The sequence below is a fragment of the Malaclemys terrapin genome, chromosome 1, assembly GCF_027887155.1.
Source record: "Malaclemys terrapin pileata isolate rMalTer1 chromosome 1, rMalTer1.hap1, whole genome shotgun sequence".
NCBI classification, from domain to species: Eukaryota; Metazoa; Chordata; order Testudines; family Emydidae; genus Malaclemys; species Malaclemys terrapin.
Genome location: NC_071505.1, coordinates 189,735,223 through 189,756,860, shown reverse-complemented (window position 1 = coordinate 189,756,860; position 21,638 = coordinate 189,735,223). Strand labels below are relative to the sequence as shown.

Here is a 21,638-nt window from a genome sequence, read left to right as displayed (position 1 = left end):
CCTGGTTCGCCGCCTACTGGGTGCAGGAGGTCAGCGGAAACCAGTCCCTGTCAGCGCTGAATCCAGAAGATTGTCTTGTTTGCTCCACTCAGTTCTCACCTAAATATCCATTACCCTTTCAATTTGTACCAATAGTTTATAATTTTTCTTCATTTAATATGTCTAGTGTGAATTGTTCTTCCCCCTATGTGCAGTGGGCTGCTTCTAGTGTTTGGAATAATTGTTCTTCACAATTTAATTCTTATGTGTTTCCTGTTCTTAATGCTTCAGGTCGAAGTGATCAGCAAAACCAACCCAGACAAATGGAAGAATTATGCTTTTTTTGAGAGGGCAAGCTATAGCGTGTCTCCTCCTCCTCCTCTCACAACCTCACCATGATGGAGGCCTCCCTGAAACAATAGTTACTTAACTGCCAGAAATTGAGATAAGAAATCAGTATCTCCTGCTGTATGAGCAAAGGGCTTGTCTACACCCCCCGTGAGCGCAGCAAGTTTCAGCACTGTAAAGCGCCAGTGTAGACAGTGCACCAGCGCTGGGAGCCCAGCGCTGGTCACTACGCCCCTCGTGGAAGTGGTTTTTTTGGAGTGTGCTCTGCCGCAAATACACAAGCCATGTTAAAGCACTGCCAGTGTAGACTAGCCCAAAGAGAATGAAAATACAAGATACTTATATCAGACTGAGAATGTTAGAGGTTTGAGGGAACCTTATTGCAGGCAAGAGAACCTCCCCCCAGCAAGTTGTAGGCAACAGGAAGGGAACTTTATAGATTATAACAAAGATGGAGTTTTTGCTAGAAGGAACAGAATTGCTCCTGGAAAAAGTTAAAAAGCAAAGTAGACTTGTTACATAGCCTAATTCATTAGGGCTATCCATCTTCTGCCAGCTACCAAGTGCAATGTCTCCCTATAGTCCTATATATTGGTGTGTATGTATACCGAGAGTTTGATTAACTTCCCTAAAGTCTTTTTGCCTTTTGCTACTCTACTGGGAATACAGATACATTTGTCACAAGCAACCAGACACATGCTGTACAGAATACTTTAAAAACACTATATGATGAACCAGATAGGAAGAACTCAAAACATATAGTTAGAGTAGAGACACTAATCAACTGAGAGTTCAAATAGCAAATTACTATCAATTAGACTTCAGCCTTGTGCATATTACCCCACAACTGCTGTACTGAACTAAAACATCATTCCTTTATCGAAGAAATGCATAGTTTAAGTTTCAACAAGAAGATCAGAGTGGACATTTCCCTATGGCTGGAGAGGGCAAATAAAAAGACCACTCAGGCTACAAGCATACTCAAAGGAAAAGCATGTTTATTCGGATTAAAATTTTCTTCAGGGTTTAGTCATCCTTTATTCAGACCCCAAGTTGTAACTGGTAGGTAGGGGGAAAAAAAAAAAAAAAAAAAAAAAAAGTTTGTATATGTGACCTCAGGTGATTAACCATAAAGATAAATCACAGAAAGAGACTGCCTGAAGAAAGCTCCTCTGAGAGATTTCTTTGATCACACTCTGAGCAATTGGTGGTTTCCCCATTAAACAGATCTCTCACTTTTCATATGTAGAAGTCAGTTCTGCTGAGCCTATCCAATTGGCACTGTCAGTTCAAGCAATTAAAGTGATTTCCGATGCTGGGATATAGTGGTACAATAGCGGGGGTGAGGTGTAAAATATTAAAGCAAATGCCTTTGTAACAGTGCTTATTTGTTCTGCCCAGAAGGCTTCTACAACTACATTATCAACTTTTATTTACAAACTACTGCCATACACCTGACAATGAATACTATTAAGTATCATCACATTGTATGTGACTGGTTCATTCAGACATTACATGATAATGATCTCCTTGAAAGCGCTTTGAGATCTACTAATGGAAAGCATTATATCTAGCTAGGTGATATTATTTCATTAGTAGCTTCCCACATTTTGGACAATACATTTTTAATCTACATAGTTTCCTTCTATATGCAATTAATCAGAAACAAGATATGACAATTCCAATTATGTTCACTGAATGAGAAAACTCCTGTCTACCCATTTAGTCAATAAAATCTTTCATCTCTAGTTAATGTCTTTCCTGCTATTCTACTCATTTGCTGTAGCTGAACAGTTTTGCTATTTTACTCAATTTCACACAAATTTCAGGAAAATGAAATACAACTAGAAGGCAGCAGTATTTACACACATTTAAATGATTGCAGTGTGCTAGCAGAAATACAAAGCTATGCCTGGAGTTCTGTGAGTATCTGACAGTAACTACCACCTACATTTCACTGTTCCACAAAACACAAAGTATCCGGTTATAACAAAATTAGGAAGAACTTAATGTACGTTAATTCATTTATTTGAGACCTGGCTGGAAACCAGCGTAGGACAGTAAATTGATTACAGATTTATTATATCTATAAAATGTTCCTGTGTTCATAACTGTAGATTCTTTTACTTGGATAATTGCAAAAGGCTGAATCAGACCCCCAAAATCTAGGTGCAAAAGGGGTCCTCTTCACATAAATCTCTCCTCGCCTACACTTTGGTAGAAGCAGCACCACCATCTTCCCCATACCTTGCAGTAGAATCTCTGCAATGTTCCCATCTGCAAGATTGATGGTGAGGGCAAGGATTGGGCAGGCAGGATTTGTGTTGCTTAGAGCATGGCTTATTAAAACTACAAAAATATCTTTCTGAAGGTTATTTTTAGATGTTACACACTCCAGCAAGTAAGTTCTTCTGCAACTGAAGATCTGGACTAAAGCTAGCCTTAAATTCCCATATTCATCCTAAACCATGAAACTCAAACACAACAGCAGGAATTAAGTTTTGAGTGTCATTATACTACTGTATACATTAAATAGTAAAATCCCAGGGTCTGCCCTACCATAACATTTTTCCATCATTCCTCTAGCTTCCACAAATTTGACACTATTAGGAGGAAAGCAGGTGTCAGAAGAGGGTAAATCTACCAACTATTTTAATGTTTGCTGCAGAACTCTGAATATAATAAGCAGCAGCTTGCACTGATTATTTCCAGTACTAGTTTAAACTAAGCTAGAGATGAGGGGACTGGGTGGAGGATTTCAGGAGGGAGGAACAGCGCTATGGGTTTTGGAAGAAATCCAGATTATGGCCTTGTTAAAAATAGTTCTTACTTTCTGAATCATTACGGTCTCATTTCAAAGACTTTTTAGACACTTTATAGATTACTGGCTTGACAGCCAACAAATCCTGAAAAAAGTAGATCATCCGAAGAATTGTCATGATAAACCATAGCAGCTCCTCAGGCTGTGCTACAAAACTCCCAACATTCTCACAGATGTTTTGTTAAGAACTGAATTATTGCTATTTTAATTTTATAATACAGCCTTCATGTAGTCTCACGTCTAAAAACAAATTACTGCAGCTTCAAAATATTTTCAAAATAGCTCTGTTGGGCAGAAGATGTTTAAACACCATTTCAACTAGGTAGCTTTTCCTGATATTCTATTTTAGTGAAAACAGATTTTGCATTACTCAAAATAGCAATTCAGTTTTCACCAAATTTAAAAGAGAACTATACCTTTTAAAATCAAACTTGAAGATATTTTTAAAAATATGCAAGCCAGATTTTTTTTAAATTATGAGATAATATATCTTTGACAATTCTAAATTGCATTACTCCTCCTGTAACAGATCTGAAGCCTGTCTGAACTATCCGTCAACAAGGCCAAACCCTCTGCAATTCCTGCCTCACAGCTGTACTTCCCCAGACAAGTGCTTCCATAGCTAACAAAAGAATCTACAAAAGCAGATGCGACTTTGCATTACATCAGACTTGGTTTTTGGAGCCATGAATCTAACAAGTTAATGAGTTAGTGTTGGCAGGATTGGAGCCTATCATATGCAAAACTTTACCTCAAGCAAGTAGCCCTACTGAAGACCTTGGAAATAATTAGGCAAGTAAAGATACACATGTAATTAAACATTTGCAGAATTGGGGACCTTAAGTTGTTTTTTGTTTTAGTTTTAACTTTTTCTTATAGATTCTATAAACTTCATAGAAAATGACAGTGTGGCAGTCCTAACAAACTGGGGGTTTTGTCAGTGGTGAACTCCAACTAGACAGGGAAATGTAGAATACAGATAGAAAATTAAGGATTGTAAATAGCTTTCTTCCCACATACAAAGATCTGGACCTATAGTCTGAAACAGCGAACAGAGCACTTGAGCTAAAGACTGAGGCAGATGAATCCACTGAATAGATCTTCAAAAAGAAGAACAGGAGTACTTGTGGCACCTTAGAGACTAACAAATTTATATATGAATAGATCTTTGACAACTCATGAAGCTTTTCCTACATAAGTGCCACACACACACACACACACACACACACACTTCCGCCATGGAAGCCGAAAGTCTCTCAGACCAAGAAGTGACAATGGATCCACATGAATAAGCACAAAGATTTGAAGCTATCACAAGACCTTTGGGAACTATACTACTGATTGTTTATTCCACCACATAAAGATGTCCTTTGGAGTATCTTACCCCTCAAATGGGGGGAGGTCACAATTTCTTGTTTCTTTACATCTCAGATTGCTTTGAACAACTATTGTGACATCCTTTGGCTGTCAATATAATTGCCTTCTTGCCATTGCATTACAGACCAAAGATCTGACTGAGAACGGTTGAAAATTAAGCAAAAAAATTACCCCACACACACCCTCTTTCAAGCCTTGTCATAAAGCAGCAAGAGGGCAGATACTCATTTCCAAAGCAGCTGTCTTCTTGCAAGATAACTCTCCTTTTTCATAGAGAGCCACTCTTTCCATAAGGGAATGAAATACTGAGACATTTCTACTAGTATAAAAGTAAGAGTGGCCACAATAAGGAGATACCATGGAAAACAACTCGTATTTATTGGTTAACGTTAACTTTCATCTATGTAGATTCCATGTCAACACAGTGATCCCCCCTCCCTCCACTACCAGTGCAATGTGCCAAGGAAAATCATATTCATTTTGCTCAGTTTAGAAGGAAGGTCAAGTAGGAAGAGAATATATTTTCTTCAAGATTTTCATTAAAATTAGCATTTCTGAGTCAAAGTTTGATATGATTTGGAACAGTAGCAATTTGAAAGCCCTACATGAAGAAACTAGGTACCAGTTTCCAATGGGGTTTATTAGCAGTTTAACAGCTTTGCAAATTTGTACTTGTTCACTCACCCAGGAAAAATAAAATCATTGTTCCTCCTCTCCTGCCTTAAACTCCATTATCATTGAACTATGATGAGAGTAGATTTTATGCAGATTATAAATGTTATGACAATTGTCTAGATCTGGTTTAACAGTCCCATTAGTATATCTAGTATCTTAGGCTAAGTCCACACTACCTGCCGAATCGGCGGGTAGAGATCGATCTTCTGGGATCGATTTATCGCGTCTCATCTGGACGCGATAAATCGATCCCAGAAGCACTCCCCCGTCGACTGCGGAACTCCTGCTCGCCGAGAGGAGGAAGTGCTGTCGACGGGGGAGCTTGCTTGCGCCGCGTGGACCCACAGTAAGTAAACTTAGTTCGATCTAGGAAACGTCGACTTCAGCTACACTATCCTCGTAGCTGAAGTTGCGTTTCCTAGATCGATCCCCTGCCCCAGTGTGGACCAGCCCTTAGTATTTTAAAAAAAATAATTGTTGCATTTTATGACTATATTAATATTGATTTAACAAAGCTCGAAACATTTTATATGGTCTCTTACACTTCCTACCAAACCACTTGGTTACAAATGTCACTTTCCAATAAGATTGCTACCTCCAGCAAGAGGCATACTAAATATATTAGTAACTTTAAAAATATTCACAGCCAGATCATAGCAACAAGGCTTTTGTCTTGTTGACTTTTAGCCTATGGGCTGAGCAAAGCAAGTGATTTTAAATAGCAGCATGTTAAGTGTGAAGTGTGTGTAATTGAATTACTTGCTCCAATATAACTGAAGGTTTTTTTTAATATACTTGCCATATTTGTGCTAACACGGGTTGAGGTAATCCAGATTGGAAAAAAAAGTTTCTAGCTTGATCACCTGTAAAATAAGTTAGAAAGGCATCATTTCAAAAGGACTGCTAATAATACCCAGAAGACAGAGCTAAAAGTTAAATTATAAGTCAAAACATTCAAAAGATAGCAACATTAAAAAGCATATATTGTAACATGGAGCATACTACAGAATATTATTTAAATTCAGTTTATCACTTAATCTACAAGCAATACTACAGATGTAATTTTAGGTACTGGTGAATCAAGGGTGTCTATTGGGGAGATATCCACCCCATGCTTTAAATATTAAAATGGCAGCAACTGGTGCAAATTTAAAGTTAACTGGACATTAACATTTTCCAGAAAAATCTATTGAGATGAACAATAGGAAACATGGTTCCTGCTATCCAATCCATGTTTAAAGGCTCTTTCTTTATTGGAATCATCTGCCCAGTGAAATCAAGGAAGCACACACTTTCTCTACAGGAAATACTATTTCCCTTCAATACAAACATAAAACATTCTATTTTTTCATGGGTATTTAAGGTACAATACAGACCCGTCAGCACCAATTGAGTAAGGGACTCTTCAGTTATCATTTCAGACTAATTAGCCATTGAGAAAAGGAATAGCAAAATTTTTGAGGTAGTTTCCCATTTTCAGTCCAGGTTGGTAAAGGTAGAAGAGTAAGGATGGGAAAGACAAGACAGCACATTAGGGTTAGGTGCAGTAGGATTAGGTCCCTGGAAAGGAAATTGGATAATCTATGAAGGAAAGGAGTAGAAGGACTACAAGTAGTATTACGTATCAAATTTTTTACAAAATTAAGTTACACACAGAACCATACCAGATTTTGTACAATGTCATATGAGGAGCAGCAATAATCAACCTACGCCGGGAGAGGCACTTGTGGCTCTTTAGAGCCACAGATGAGGCTCTGGAGACTCTTGGATGCCTCCTAACAGGTGGATAGCAAGGAAGGCAACATATCACCCTCCATTCTCTTTCTCCACATGTAGCTGCGGTGAGAGGAAAGAGAACCAAACAGAGCCACCAAACAGCCACAGAACAAGATCTTGATATCACTCTGTGGCGTTAAGCCCGATCTGCAGTGGTTTAAGAGACCTATGCAAGCCATGTGTGTGGATTTACTGCTTAATCCTCACAAGCTAAACTGATATAAGCCACTTGTAAATGGATATACAAGGCTGTCCATACAGAGGTTTGCACTGGTTTAACTAAATTGTTAAACAGATTTTATTTAAAAAGGTGCAACTTACAATTAGACTGTCTTTTGCGTATATTGATCAATCAACATGACAATGTATCGCAATGGTGCCAGTCATTTAATTTAAGTAACATCAAGTCATCACACTATGATTCTGTGGTTCTGATTCTATGACAATGATTATTGTGAAGTAACAAGCAGTTCTACAAGATAGAGTAGCATTGCTTTAGAGAATCAGGTATGACTGCAAGAATGACACAAGAGAAAAATCGAGTGATATAAACCAGGGAGAAGACACAAAGTTTTCAGCAATATTCAAAAAGAGATGGCGTTGATGTGACAGAGAGATACAAGAGAGTTGAAATACAGTATGAATAAAATCATACCTGCATTTTTCCCATAAATTTTTGTACATACTTATTTACTATGAATTCTAGATATTATTAAATGGAATTAGATGTGAAAAACTATCTAATTACCAGTGATAAATCCAGATGTTGGTTTCAGACTATGGAACTGCTGATCATGTTTAGCTCTTTCTTCCACAGTTATGGCCCAGATATCCAGGTTGCCTTGTGTAGAAAGAAAATACAGAAGTCAGAAACAAGTACATAAAAGATACACTACTCCCCCCCCCACCCCCAAGTCTTCTGTACACAAAGTTTTAACATTTTAACCTTCTGACTTGGTGGTACTAGCAGAATTAATTTGCCTATGAAAACTTAAGTATTAGACTAGATAAAAAATAATCTCATATCCAACTAATCTACAGTTGTATTCATACATATTCTTAAATAGGCAGACATATGTACAGTCTTACCATAATCAACCACCAAAGACTGAAATGAACTCCTAAACAATGCTTCAGCAATTTTATGCTCATTGATATCTTAGGTTATAAATAATCTACACAACATGTAATGCAATTTGTGATGACAACATTTAAAAGATATCTGTTTAATGAAAGAGAAAACATGGAAAGTTCATGTGGTTTTGCTTATTTAAGAAGCTAATCCCACTCAAACAGCACATGCTGCGCAGCACATGATGCAGTCTCTTCTTCTAAACTTAACAGTGAAGAGGTGTCACAAGCCATCAACAGTCATGCATTAAATGGGTTTGTACCATCACAGAAGTAGAAATAAATGCCACCTGTTCATCCAGGAAGGATGTGAACATGCAAGAGGACATAAAATAGGCAACAAAAAAGCACAAGGTAGGAAGAGAGCACCCACACTATACTCCTGAATGAGTGAGAAATTCAACATGTAGGAGTATTTTGTACTATTTGGATCCTCCAGAGCAAATTTAAAGTTTGTAGTTCAATATTTAATAAGTTTCACATTAAACTACCTTTTTAAAAACAAAACAAAACAAAAAAAAACACAATACAGTGACATTAAGAATGCCTTCTCCAGATCTCAGTACAGATGTGCAGAATCTACTTCCACTGTCTAGTCGGGACACTTTTGCATTTGTTTCTCTTCTCTTCATAAAGTTTCTCTTTTGCCCTCCAGGTTACTTTTCCTTATACTTACAGCCAACACTACATCATCTCATCTCTCACTTAAGAAATAATTTAAGATACTATTACACAATATTGCACATAAGGTTGGTCTTCATAATTTTTGGATTGGTAATACAACAGTGTCTTTCAACACTTCCAGGAGCATATAATAGTTATTACTGCTGCAGCAGAGCTAACAAACAACTATTGCTGGCCAGAATCTCAGGAAACCAAAGACATCTAATGCTAACAAAATACAGTTCTCCTGAATAGAACATTAAAGATACAGACTTGCAATAATAAGTTGTCTAGATCTTGTTCGTTATTTCTACATCATTGCCTAAGTTAGGGTTACCATATTTCAACAAGCAAAAAAGAGGACGGGAGGAGCCCCGCCCTAGCCCCGCCCCTGCCCCTCCCACTTCCCGCCCCCCCAGAACCCCCAACCCTCCCCCCGTTCCTTGTCCCCTGACTGCCCCCTCCTGGGACCCCTGCCCCTAACTGCCCCCCGGGACTCCACTCCCTATCTAAGCCTCCTTGCCTCTTGTCCCCTGACTGCCCCAACCCTTATCCACACCCCCACCCCCAGACAGACCCCTGGGACTCCCACGCCCCATCCAACCACTCCCCACCCCCTGACAGCCCCCCCCAGAACTCCCAACCCATCTAAACCCCTCTGCTCCCTGTCCCGACTGCTCCGATCCCTCTCCGCACTCCTGCCCCCTGACAGCCCCCCCAGAACTCCCAACCCATCTAAACCCCTCTGCTCCCTGTCCCCTGACTGCTCCGATCCCTCTCCCCACTCCTGCCCCCTGACAGCTCCCCCCCAGAACTCCCAGCCCCCCACCCCCCCCGCTCCTTGTCCCCTGACTGCCCCCTCCTGGGTCCCCTGCTCCTAACTGCCCTCCAGAACCCCACCCCCTACCTAAGACTCCCTGTTCCTTGTCCCCTAACTGCCCCCTCCTAAGACCCCCCCCCAACTGCCCCCCCAGGACCCTACCCCCTACCTGTACCCTGACTGCCCAAAACTTTCTCCACTCCCCTCCAAAAGCCCCCACCCGTTTCTTGACTGCCCCATCCAGAACCTCCCTGTCCCTTCTCCTGCCCCCCCTTACCCTGCTGCTCAGAACAGGGTGTTGGGCTCTGTGCCAGCCGGACACATGGCTGAGCTCCCCAGCACAACACAAAACCCAGTCCCTGGCCCTGCACAGGGCTGCCGGAGCGGGCTGCAGGAGGAGGAGCTGCCGGCCGGCTCAGAATGCAGGGAGAGGGGGGTGGGAGGAGGAAGCTGCTCCGGAGTCCAGCCCGGGACTTTCCTGAAGCCCTCCCAGCCGCTCGCTCTGCTCTGCCAGGGGAGGGGGAAATCCCGGACATTGTGAGTGCTTTACAAATTCCCCCCGGACGCTATTTTTAGCACACAAAAGGAGGACATGTCCGGGTAAATCCGGACGAATGGTAACCCTACCTAAGTTTACCTGGGCCAGTCCTTTAAAGCTTTTAACAAATCTGGGGTTTTTAAAGGTATGTTATCAGACACTGGAACCCTAAAAGATAATCGTTCAGTTTCATTCATCAAAAAGTGAAAGAGCACTCAACTGTTCCAGACTTATTTTTTGGAACAGAAAATTAAATTGACAAAATGATCAGACTGCAAGAGAAGAAAACTCCCAATTACTATGCCTAATTCTCAGAGACTCTGTACACCCATTTAAGAACTTCACATAGACATGGTCCAAACATTATTTCAAACACAACTTGTTCATAAAACAGTTTATCCATCTTGTGTGACAGGACACAAACAGTATAGTCCAGAGTTTAAGACTAGTCAACAAGATTCAGAAACTGCTCTGTGAATGAAATTCCCCACACATAACATGCTGAGCGCTTCCAATATTGAGCCCAAATACTGTAAATGTAGGATTAATGAGATCTGGACATCATCCACACAGGTCTCCCAAACCATAAAGCATGTCAGTTTTTCAGAAACCCCATTTGAACAGTTTTAGAATATGGTCCCTGAGCCATTGAAGTCTCTACCAAAAAGAGCAGGAACTCAGAAGTTGAGCCTCTACATATTTTTCTTCAGCAGGAAAGGACTAACATCACTTCAAAATACAGAAAAAAGTTTTGCTGAAACACTAGGGCCTGGTCTACACTTAAAAATTAGATTGACCTAGTTACATCACTCAGGGCTGTGAAAAATTTCGTGTCCTGTGCAACGCAGTTAGGTCAACCTAACCCTCTATGCAGAGGCAGCCAGGTTGACAGAAGAGTTCTTCCATCAACCTATCACACCATCCCTCAGATAGGTGGATTAACTACATTGGCAGAAAAAGCCCTTCTGTCGACGTAAAAAACATCTACACTATGGTGCTACAACGGCACAGCTGCAGCACTGTAACGGAGTTGCTGTAGGGTACAGACAATAGCCCAAGAGGAAAGCAAAGAATGAGTAAAACACAATGCAAGATGAAAGGAAAGAAAACTTTGAGAGAAAAAGAACTATCAGGGACTTGGACAGAAGTAAGCACTGCAATGCTCAGGACATTTCTACCCCTCCATTAAACATTCCCAGGGTCCATGAGGAGGGACACATCGCTATAGCTCATCTTGGGTGGCTGTGGGCCTCCTTAGCGTATTTTCAGCACTCAATACTCTCTTGTCTGAAAAAGCCTATGCCAGGGGTTGGCAACCTACGGCACGCATGACAAACATGGCACGTGAGCCGATTCTGAGTGGCACGCAGCTCCCTGCCGCGGTCCTGGCCCCAGCCCCACTCAGCCCCCCCGCCCACCGCTCTCTACTGCTGGGGCAGGAGGCAAAAGCTTGGCTCTGCGGCACCCAAGTTTCCCTCCTCCCCCTCTTCTTCCCCCAGTGTGGTGCTTTCCTGCCCCTCCTCCTCCCCCTCCCTGCGCCGATCAGCTGATGGCCCTAGCGAGGGGGAGGGGGAAGAGCGGCAGCATGCACACAGCTCCGTAAAGGAGGCAGAGAGAGGTAGGGACGGAGCCTGGGGGAAGGGGGTGAAATAGGGCGTATCTCTTCCAGCCCCCTGCCGTGAGCTGCTCAGGGCAGGGGGCTGGGAGCACCCCCATGAGCCTAGCACCCCAGCCCTCTGCCCTGACCCCCCCCCAAACACACACACACACACACAGAGCCTTCTGCCCTGCACCTCCACAGCCCCATTCCTCTGCTCTGAACCCCCCCCCACACTCAGCCTTCTGCCCTGTACCCCCACACACCCCCAGCCCTCTGCCCTGAACCCCCCATACTCCAGCACACACCCCAGCCTTCTGCCCTACACGCCCCACACGCCCCACCCTTCTGCCCTACACGCCCCACCCTTCTGCCCTGACCCCTGAAACACCCACTCCCAGGTCTGGGGTCCCAGCTGCAGGCCCTACTCCGCCCGCTGCTGGCCTAGGTGAACAGAACCCCAGGCTGGCAGCGAGCTGAGCAGGCTGGTGGCATAAGATCATCATTTTAATTTAATTTTAAATGATGCTTCTTAAACATTTTGAAAACCTTGTTTACTTTACATACAATAGTTTAGTTATATGAAGACTTGGCACACCACTTCTGAAAGGTTGCCTCCACCCCTGGCCTATGCTATATTATTGTGGGTTTTTAATTATTATTATTTTGCTATTTGATTCTCTGTCTGATCTAGACCGCAGGCCTTCCATCCTAAAGAAGGAAGAACTCCTGTTTTTGGAGATAGAGAGGGGCGTAATACATGCCTAGAAAAATCAACATTTGTCCATGATCTGATTTTTCTGCATAGGTCTGCCATGCTGCACTTCGCGAAGGTGAGCAGGGGAACCAAGCATTGATTTTATTATTCATTTATTTCCCCTTTGGGAGTTTGTCCCCATAATCTTGCTTCAGAGAGGGAAGTGTAATTGGGCTCAGAGTTTGCTCCAAAAATATATTTCAAATGGCTACCAATCTGCCTGTGCTCAAAGAGGCTAGGCTTTGGGTCTCCCCTTCCCCACACGGGTCCCTTCTAGGTCTCTCAGGGAAGAAAGTAGCCTAGAGCTCATGGATGGGCTCCCTAGAAGCTCTGCTCTTTTGTATTGCATGAGACCTATGTGGGCCAGACAGCCTGTGCTAGCCCTGGAGGTCTCAGCCTGCATACGAGTAGGGGTCCATGAGTGGAAGGAAGGGGTTGATATATGGGTTTTTATACAGGTGGAAGTGGGAGGAAGCTGGTGTTGACAGTTTTCAGAGCCCTCCATTTGCAATCAGTATGAAAGCAGCGGGGGGATGCAGCTGAGCTCCACAGTCAGAGGTGTAACTACAGCGGTGTTGGTGTGGGCCAGTGGTTCTCAACCAGGGGTACGTGAACTCCTGGGTGCACACAGAGGTCTTCCAGGGGTACATGAATTCATCTAGATATTTGCCTAGTTTTACAACAGGCTACATAAAAAGCACTAGCTAAGTCAGTACAAACTAAAATTTCACACAAACGTTGACTTGTTTAATACTGCTCTATATACTATACACTGAAATGTAAGTATAATATTTATACTTCAATTATTTTTACCATATAATTATAAAATAAAGTGAGAAAGTAGGCAATTTTTTGGTAAAAGTGGGCTGTGACACTTTTGTATATTTATGTCTGATTTTGTAAGCAAGTAGTTTTTAAGTGAGGTGAAACTTGGGGGTATGCAAGACAAATCAGACTCCTGAAAGGGATACAGTACTATAGTCTGGAAAGGTTGAGAGCCACAGGTGTGGGCTATTGGGACTCAGGTGTGATCTTCCAGCTGGCATACTGCCCATCTAGTGTTGCTGCCATTATGAGATTGGGGGCAGGATGGAGGGCTTCTTGCCCCTGGCGACAGTTCTTTTCCAATCCTGCCTGACTCCTTTCCTACTTGAAGTCCATCCCCCCTCTGAGTCCCCAACTGCAGACTGCCTGGCTGACCTCCGACATGCCCGTTGCCCCTCCTCCTAGTCTTTGTCTCCCTTCCCAGGCAAAGTGTCACCTGGTCGCATCCCCTTCCTGGGTCTCCGGTTAGGAGGGGCACCGTCCATTGCTTACATGCAGGCAGCTGGAGCTCTCTCACCTGCTCCTGAGGATCTCAGCAAAAGTCACACACTCTTATTCCCCACCACCTAGGCATTGGTACAATACACAGGGAAACTGAGGTACACACACTATTCATGCAAAACAGTAAGACTCACACAGGCTCACGTACAACATAATAAAGAGGAAAAACCCACTTTGTCACACCTTAGAGTACCAGAAGAGCAGATGGCTAAACATTAGGTGAATGGGTCTCATGGACATTACTATCTAGAAAGCATTTAGAAAGGAATGTAATTTTTCTGATTTTAAAACAAAAACAAACAACAAAAATCTTACCCCCAAAAGGTGTTGGAAACTGAGCCATGGTTCAGTCACTTTTAGCTTGCTAATAGATGCCTGAAACAGAAAGGAAGTATGTTAAGATAAATATATCTTCACTGCAAAGATATATAATATATCTTTATTTTAAAAACACACTTTATTATAGTTATATAGTCAATTGCTATGTGAAAAATAAGGGTAACTAAGATGTAAAATTAATTAAACTGTTAGTTGAGGAGAAACTAATGCACGCTGTTTTTGCAACATCGCACGCATTTCTCCTGTTTGCCTTTACTAGTGAAGAGCTACATTTCACTCTTGTAACAAGAATGTCCTCAAAAGTTAAGTGCCCTTATTTATAATGGAAGAGTGATGTAGTAAGGAAGAGTTAAATCAGCCATACAAACAGACAAGATTCTAGCAACAGCAGAACAAGTTCCTCAAAACGTTACTTCCATTGGGTACAACATCTCTATCCTATTCAAGTGCAAGAATATGACATCTAATTCCACAGCTGATGAAAATGCACACTCTCTCCAAGGAGACATTTTAATTTTATCTTGTTTGATCAAGAATCTTTGAGATGCATCCTCATGCTGATTTAGTATCTTGTTGTGATTTTACAAATACATAAGAAAAAAATTGAAACTAAAGACTAGAATGCAAATAAAAGACTATTTTGCACCCAGTCATAGCATTTTACTCTGTAAACAAGTTAATTCAACCTAACAAGAGTGCAAGTTAAACTACTGTAAACACAACTCCAAAAAGGATATTACAAGGCAAAAATGGATTATTTGGCGGGAACTCCATGCATCCACTAAAAACATTTACTTGTTTAATACTGCTTATTCTTCAAAGTTAAAGCAATGCCAGAGTGTCTGAGTTTAACTTTTTTTTTTTTTTTTTAAATGGGCATTTTTTTACTCCACACAAGAAGTGACATGAACTGAGCCAGAAGGACAATGGCCAGTGACAGAGCCACAAAATAGTGAATAAGCTGCCTCCTGTCCTACTAGATTCCACTGTGTTTTCCAGACAAAAAAAGAAAAGCAAAAGAAAACAGAACTGAAGGGAGAATAATTTAGGCTGCTTAAACAACAGCAGAAATGTATCAAAACCATTAAAATACAAAAGTACCAAAGAATGGCATTAACTTGCAACAGCAGTTTTCTTTTGTCTGGATTTGATAGTGGTCTTTCTTTAAGCTTTTCTGATTTCTGCGGATTCCTCACTCCTAAACCTACTACATAAGTTTACCTCCACTTTTGTCACTGGAAAAAACAAACAAACAACTACTGAAAACAATGTCAGGAAAACCAAATTCCCCAACTAATTGTAATTTAGGAAGCAGGAGAAGAAATGACAAAGGAAGAGACTAGTCTTAAAATAAGATAGACAACTGATCTATAATCTGTTTATCTGTGAAAGTTACTACCGCACTTCTCACTCCATAAACACTGACTAACTAAATTCTGCTTCTAAACTGCAGTTAAAAGTTTTTCTAACTATAAGATTAGTGTCAATGCCTTCAATATCTAAGCTTAAAATCATATCATAATACAACTTAGATTAATGTTTAACTGTTTAGTCACTAACAGTAATTCTTCGAAAGCCCTTCCAACTATAAATGATTAGCACTTCAACCTTTTGCTTCAGTATCACATACTCTGCAGCAGACAAAACCATGCCTCTATTTCTCTATTCCCATCCCCAAGTATTCTGGATTTGGTTTCTTAAGCTAACAGATGCTAAAACAGTTTCCTATGCAAAGTCTTCCAGCAGTGTCTTAGCTCTGTAGATGTACTACTGAATCAGTGTGGCATAGAAAATTTTATACTCACTTAAAACTTTGAGAAGAAAGGGAGCAGTAAAATAGTTGAGGGGTGCAGGAGCAGCTCCTCTGTTTACTTTGGCCTTGGCTACACTGGCACTGTACAGCGCGGCAACTTGCTGTGCTCAGGGGTGTGAAAACGCCCCCCCCCCCCCCCAAGCACAGCGAGTGCAGCGCTGTAAAGCGCCAGTGTAATCAGCGCCTGCAGTGCTGCACGCTCGCTCGCAGTGCTGCAAACTATTCCCCTTGGAGAGGTGGAGTACTTGCAGTGCTGCGAGAGAGCTCTCACAGCGCTGGCAGCGCGACTACACTTGCGCTTCACCGGCAGCGCTGTGAATTCTCAAGTGTAGCCAAGGCCTCAGTGGGAGTGTTTGCAGAAAGGCAAGGAAAGAAGTAGAAAGAAAAGGGAACCAGAGGTGGATGGCTAAGAGGGGAAAAAAGAGAAAACTACAACCGGCGAGAACACAAGACCAGATTTGATAAGAGACAGAACCAGAGTAAACGAATCAAAAACAGAAACTAACAATCCATTTCATCAACTCACATTTTACAAAAATGTTTAAAAAAAAAAATCAACAATTATGAATACTGGGGCAGCACAGTGCTTGCAAGCATTGCAGAGTTGTCATTTGAAGGGAGAGAATCTCTCACATGTAGTTCAGGAACTCCACAGGAAGAGCAAGCTTATCACTCCATCCTTGCATGCACCAGTGATGGACAAAATAAATCTAACAACTAGCAACCGGATTGATGCTTAGGAATGCATAAAGCTGTACCAAATAGCAGAGAGAACACTAGAGAGAAAGTGGGGGTAGGCAGTGAGTGAAACAAGCAGAGCAGGCCACAAAAGCAGAGAAATGTCTTGAAAAGAAGTGATAGATGAATGTAGAAAGAGCTGAAATTTAGACTTGAACAATTGGAAAAATTAGATTGAAGACTGACAGATATATATGAGATACAATATGAGGCAAACAAAAAAAGGGGGGGGCAGAGAGAGAGAGAGATCAACATACCCTAGAAAGACATTGCAATTTAAGTTCGCTGTTGACAGATAGTGTAATGTTTACTTGTTATAAAGAGAGATTTGATTTTATATCCAAGGAAATGCTAGGGTAACCTTTAGCAATTTGACAGTGCATGCAGTTGGGTCTGAAACCTCAGCATTCCTTATGTATAAAAAGAGGGAATACACCTCTACCCCAATATAACGCGACCCGATAGAACACGAATTCAGATACAACGCGGTAAAGCAGCGCTCCGGCGGATCAAAGCAAGCGCTCCGGGTGGGGCTGCGCACTCCGGCGGATCAAAGCAAGTTCGATATAATGTGGTTTCACCTATAATGCAGTAAGATTTTTTGGCTCCCGAGGACAGCGTTATATCTGGGTAGAGGTGTAACTCTTAGGGTACGTCTTCACTTACTGGAGGGTCCGGCGGCAGACAATCGATGTTCTGGGATCGATCCCGGAAGTGCTCGCCATCAACGCCGGTACTCCAGCTAGATGAAAGGAGTACGCGGCATCGACGGGGGAGCCTCCGTGCCACGTCTGGACCCGCGGTAAGTTTGGACTAACGTACTTCGAATTCAGCTACGTTATTAACGTAGCTGAATTTGCGTACCTTAGTCCGAAGTGGAGACTTAGTGGGGACCAGGCCTTAGTAGAGTTAGAAGTTTGATTGTATTATAATGCTGAGTGGTTTGGGATTTTTTTTAAACTATCAGGAGGAAAGCTTTTTGGGGTAGCGTTATGTCTTATGTATTTGGCAAGTGTCTAGCATAGTTATATCTACTGTGTGTACACACACACACTCACACACACACCCCCAACAGTATGCTTTTAAAGAGAAATGCAAATGCTGAAGTTTTGCTTTTGCACTATTTGGTTTTAAATCGGGGGTGGGGGGAGGAATCTTATGTTTATTCTAGTATAGAATTTATGCCTAATATTAGGCAGTCTGTTATTTTGACTAAAATCTTTGTTAGTGTTAAATAAAAAAAAAAACCCAGGTATGTTAAAGTTTTTCTGGGAGGAGTAACAAAGAACCCTTGCCACCCTGAGTAATCCTTTTTAGTCTAATCTCAGCCTGGAGTTTACATTTTCTCCTAACATACCTGTAATTTAAGGTACAAACAATAGAGAATATCCACTTAAATGTGCAGGCTACTTCAACTCACTATTTCTGACTGGTAAGACAATTTTGAAAAAAGAAAACCTACCACCACATCCAACACCAGATCTCCTAACGCTCCAGAAACAATACATACAAGCTTTGAAATTTATACGGTTAAACTCGGATTAACCTCACAGCTGCATGTTTCCTCTACAAGTTCTGTACAGCAACAGAACATGATTACATTCTTAGGCGTGTTCATACTGGCACTTTCATAGGCAACATTCCCATGGAGGGGACAGGTACAAGGGCATCATCCTGTTATTGGCAGGTACATGGGGCAGTACTGAAGATAGATTTTGCTTCACATAACTGACAGTGAATTTGTTAAAAACAACTGCCTAAAGCTTTGATTTCATCTCCACTCAAGTTCTTTTAGGATACAAAAAAAAAAAAAAAGCTTGCAGGAAAGAAGTCTATTGGAAAACATAGCCGCCTACTGGCTAAAAGAAACGTGTCACCTTTCATGAGAAAGTTGTTAACTGGGCTGTCAGCATCAGCATGTTTTCTTTTTAACTAATGTGTTAAGGATGTTATTGCTGGCATTGTTCCATTCAACTTCTTGTGCAGTTCCCCCAACTACTCTGTTCCAGGTGTTTTCTTTATGTCACTGGAACCAAATGGATTCAAACAGCATGTCACTGGAGTCTGGGATGCTGTTGATGGCAAGGCAACAAGGAAGAACAAACGAGGGAGAGCACTATTTTGCAAAGAAAAGAAGGGAAAAAAATCATATTTCAGCAACAAAGTCTAAGCTTTACAGCATAAGGACCAAACATGTTATATCAAAAAGGTCAAGAGGCCACAAATCAATACTTTGGGGTAGATTCTGAGCTCTGCTCCTCTCCTTTTGCAGTATTCTGGTGATGCAAAAAGTGGAAGCTGCTACACATCCTGTCATAAACATACAGTTAAGGGTAGCATAAAATCCCTCTTTACCCTGTAAAGCGTTAAAAAACTCAGATAACCTGGTTGGCACCTGACCAAAATGACCAATAAAGGGAGAAGCTACTTTCAAATCTGTGGGGGCAGGTTTTTTGTTTGTGTCTTTTGTTTTGTTCTCTCGAAGTCAGCAAAGGAACCAGGGCAGGGCAAATACATCTCCCTAAGCCATATCTGGACTAAGCATCTAGTATTGCAGAAATGGTAAGTAATAGCAAAGAAATGTGTTAGATTATCTTTTGTTTTAGCTTGTGAATTTTCCCTATGCTAAGAGGAAGGTTTATCCCTTTTTTGTAACTTTAAAGTTTTGCCTAGGGGGGAAATCCTCTGTGTTTGGAATCTTTTTGTTACCCTGTAAAGTTATCTTCCAGCCTGATTTTACAGAAGTGATTTTTTTTTAAATGAACTTCTTTTAAAAACCTGATTGTTTTTCAGTGTCCTAAAGACCCAGGGGGTTTGATCTGTGCTCACTTTGTAACCAATTGGTTAGGATATTATTCTCAAACCTCCCCAGGAAAGGGGGTGTAAGGGCTTGGGGAAATATTTTGTGGTGGAGGTAGGGCTCCAAGTGACCCTTCCTGAATGTTTGTTTAAATCACTTGGTGGTGGCAGCAATCAAGGACAATGTGGAACTTGTGCTTTGGGAAAGTTTTAACCTAAACTGGTAAAAATAAGCTGAGGGGGTCTTTCATGTGGGTCCCCACATCTGTACCCCAGAGTGGGGAAGGAACCCTGACACATCCCTTGCTGGTTACTTCTCAATGTGAAGGAGACTCCAATATGGCTTAAAGATGGTACAGCCAGCTCCTACACTTCACATCTTTCATGCACTGGTGAGTGATTGGAGCACGTTGCTATCTACCAACTGGTCCCTTGGGAACATTTTGCCAACTGGAGCACAATAAACTGACCCCAGGCTGGAGCAAAGATGCAGGGAGCCATAACTGGTTTTTGGTTCTCAGCTTCTCTTTTTCACTCCCGGGTGGCTATATAGGGGAAAGAGAGCCATTCTTTCCTAGGCACTCACCTAGGCTCAGACATACCCAAAACTCCTATCACAATCTCCCTGCAGCTCCCACAGCCTAGCAGGGAAGCAGGCAAAATAGCCAAAGATGCTAACTATTCTCCTTCCTGTACTATGGTGTGGCAGGCAGGCAGTGGGGGAGCTGCTGAGCAATTGCAGTAGGGAAGGATAGCTGCTTAGGGCATCCTGGCACAGTGCTGCTCCTGTCATTGTTCAGAGAATATACATGGATTACTACACAAATCTTATTAGCCAACAATTATGACTGCTCAGTGTTAGTCCAAAAAATTTTTTATTATGCACCTTTAAAGAAAACACCACAAAAATAATTGATAATTCATTAACACACCCATATAATGGAGTTAGGTGAGCAGCATCCTAGTAACCTATGTCCTTCAGGCAGATGGAGGATTATCAGGATTGGCGGGTGAATGGAATAGCCAAGGTGTTGTGGGTGGCATAATGGACAAGAGCAACACAGGGTTTTCCCATGGCGAGGTGTGTATGTGTGGAGAACTAGGGTATTTGAATTGATGTGCAGATATGGCATGTGAAACACTGGATAGAGCACAGGCATAAAAGGGGTACAGTAAGGAGGAGGAGGAGCCCGGTTATCATTGTTCCACGCTAATCCTCACCACCACTTTCCAAAGAGCTTTAAATGAAGAGAGTGATCAATTTCTACATTTAAATGGATCACTGATGTGCTACCCTAATAGGGTAGTAATTTTGAGAATTTCCTAATTTACCCTTGCCCCACTGTTGTTACGAGATCAGCTCTGTTAGTGCATTGATGGAACAAAAGCTAGTCAAACTTAGAAAGCAAATTTTCTAGTGAGACTCCCAGCCAGACATCCCTCACCCGTGCCACTTCCCGCAGCCCCCATTGGCCTGGGATGGCGGACCGCGGCCAGTGGGAGGTAAACAAACTGGCGCGGCCCGCCAGGGTGCTTACCCTGGCGAGCCGCGTGCCAGAGGTTGCCAACTCTGGTATAGCTAATACTTAGTCCTGCCTCAGTGCGGGGGACAGGACTAGATGACCTCTTGAGGTCTCTTCCAGTCCTACATTTCTAGGATTCTCAGATATAAGAAATACATATAGCCATCATTCTTTTCAAACACTAATCTCTTGACCCTCTCTTTAAAAATGTCCCAGTGTATTGATAAAAGGCCTGAATATGAACCCTTTGCTCACCAGTGAACTTAACAGGATTAATTGTGTGAATAACTGTTCAAAGTAAGCAAGCAGTTTACAATTTAGCACTCAGTTACTTAAGTGAAAGCTGCACAATTTCAGATCAGGGTATTAGAATCTGAAAAAAGTGGACTGATAACATAACTTGGGAAACTATTAATAGTGTTTCAATGGAGGACTTAAGTTATGAAATTAAACCTTTATTTTTCATTCTCCCGATGCAGATGCTCTTTTAAGGGGATTTATCAGACAATGTGGACACTCTGGTAACAGGGTTTTGACAATAAATGACAGTTCAGAGTTCACTGAAGAATGCTGACGTAAGACTTACATTATCTTTAATGGCTGTAAATTTGTTAATAT

The 21,638-nt window shown here is 41.8% G+C and overlaps 1 protein-coding gene across 8 annotated transcripts in view; it reads right to left on the bottom strand.

Annotated features, from left to right (window-relative positions):
* ITSN1 (intersectin 1) overlaps positions 1 to 21,638 on the bottom strand; it is a 209,889-nt gene that overhangs the window by 151,517 nt on the left and 36,734 nt on the right. For 7 of the 8 annotated variants that reach the window (XM_054048525.1, XM_054048540.1, XM_054048550.1 and 4 more), the window contains exons 2-4: positions 14,124 to 14,183; positions 7,725 to 7,817; positions 6,000 to 6,063 (exon numbers count right to left, since the gene is read on the bottom strand). In XM_054048525.1, coding sequence (XP_053904500.1) covers positions 6,000 to 6,063; positions 7,725 to 7,817; positions 14,124 to 14,151 — 185 coding nt within the window. In that variant the 5' untranslated portion in view covers positions 14,152 to 14,183. Of the gene's footprint in view, positions 1 to 5,999; positions 6,064 to 7,724; positions 7,818 to 14,123; positions 14,184 to 18,575; positions 18,815 to 21,638 lie in introns of all 8 variants that reach the window. The other variant, XM_054048532.1, reaches the window with a different exon arrangement.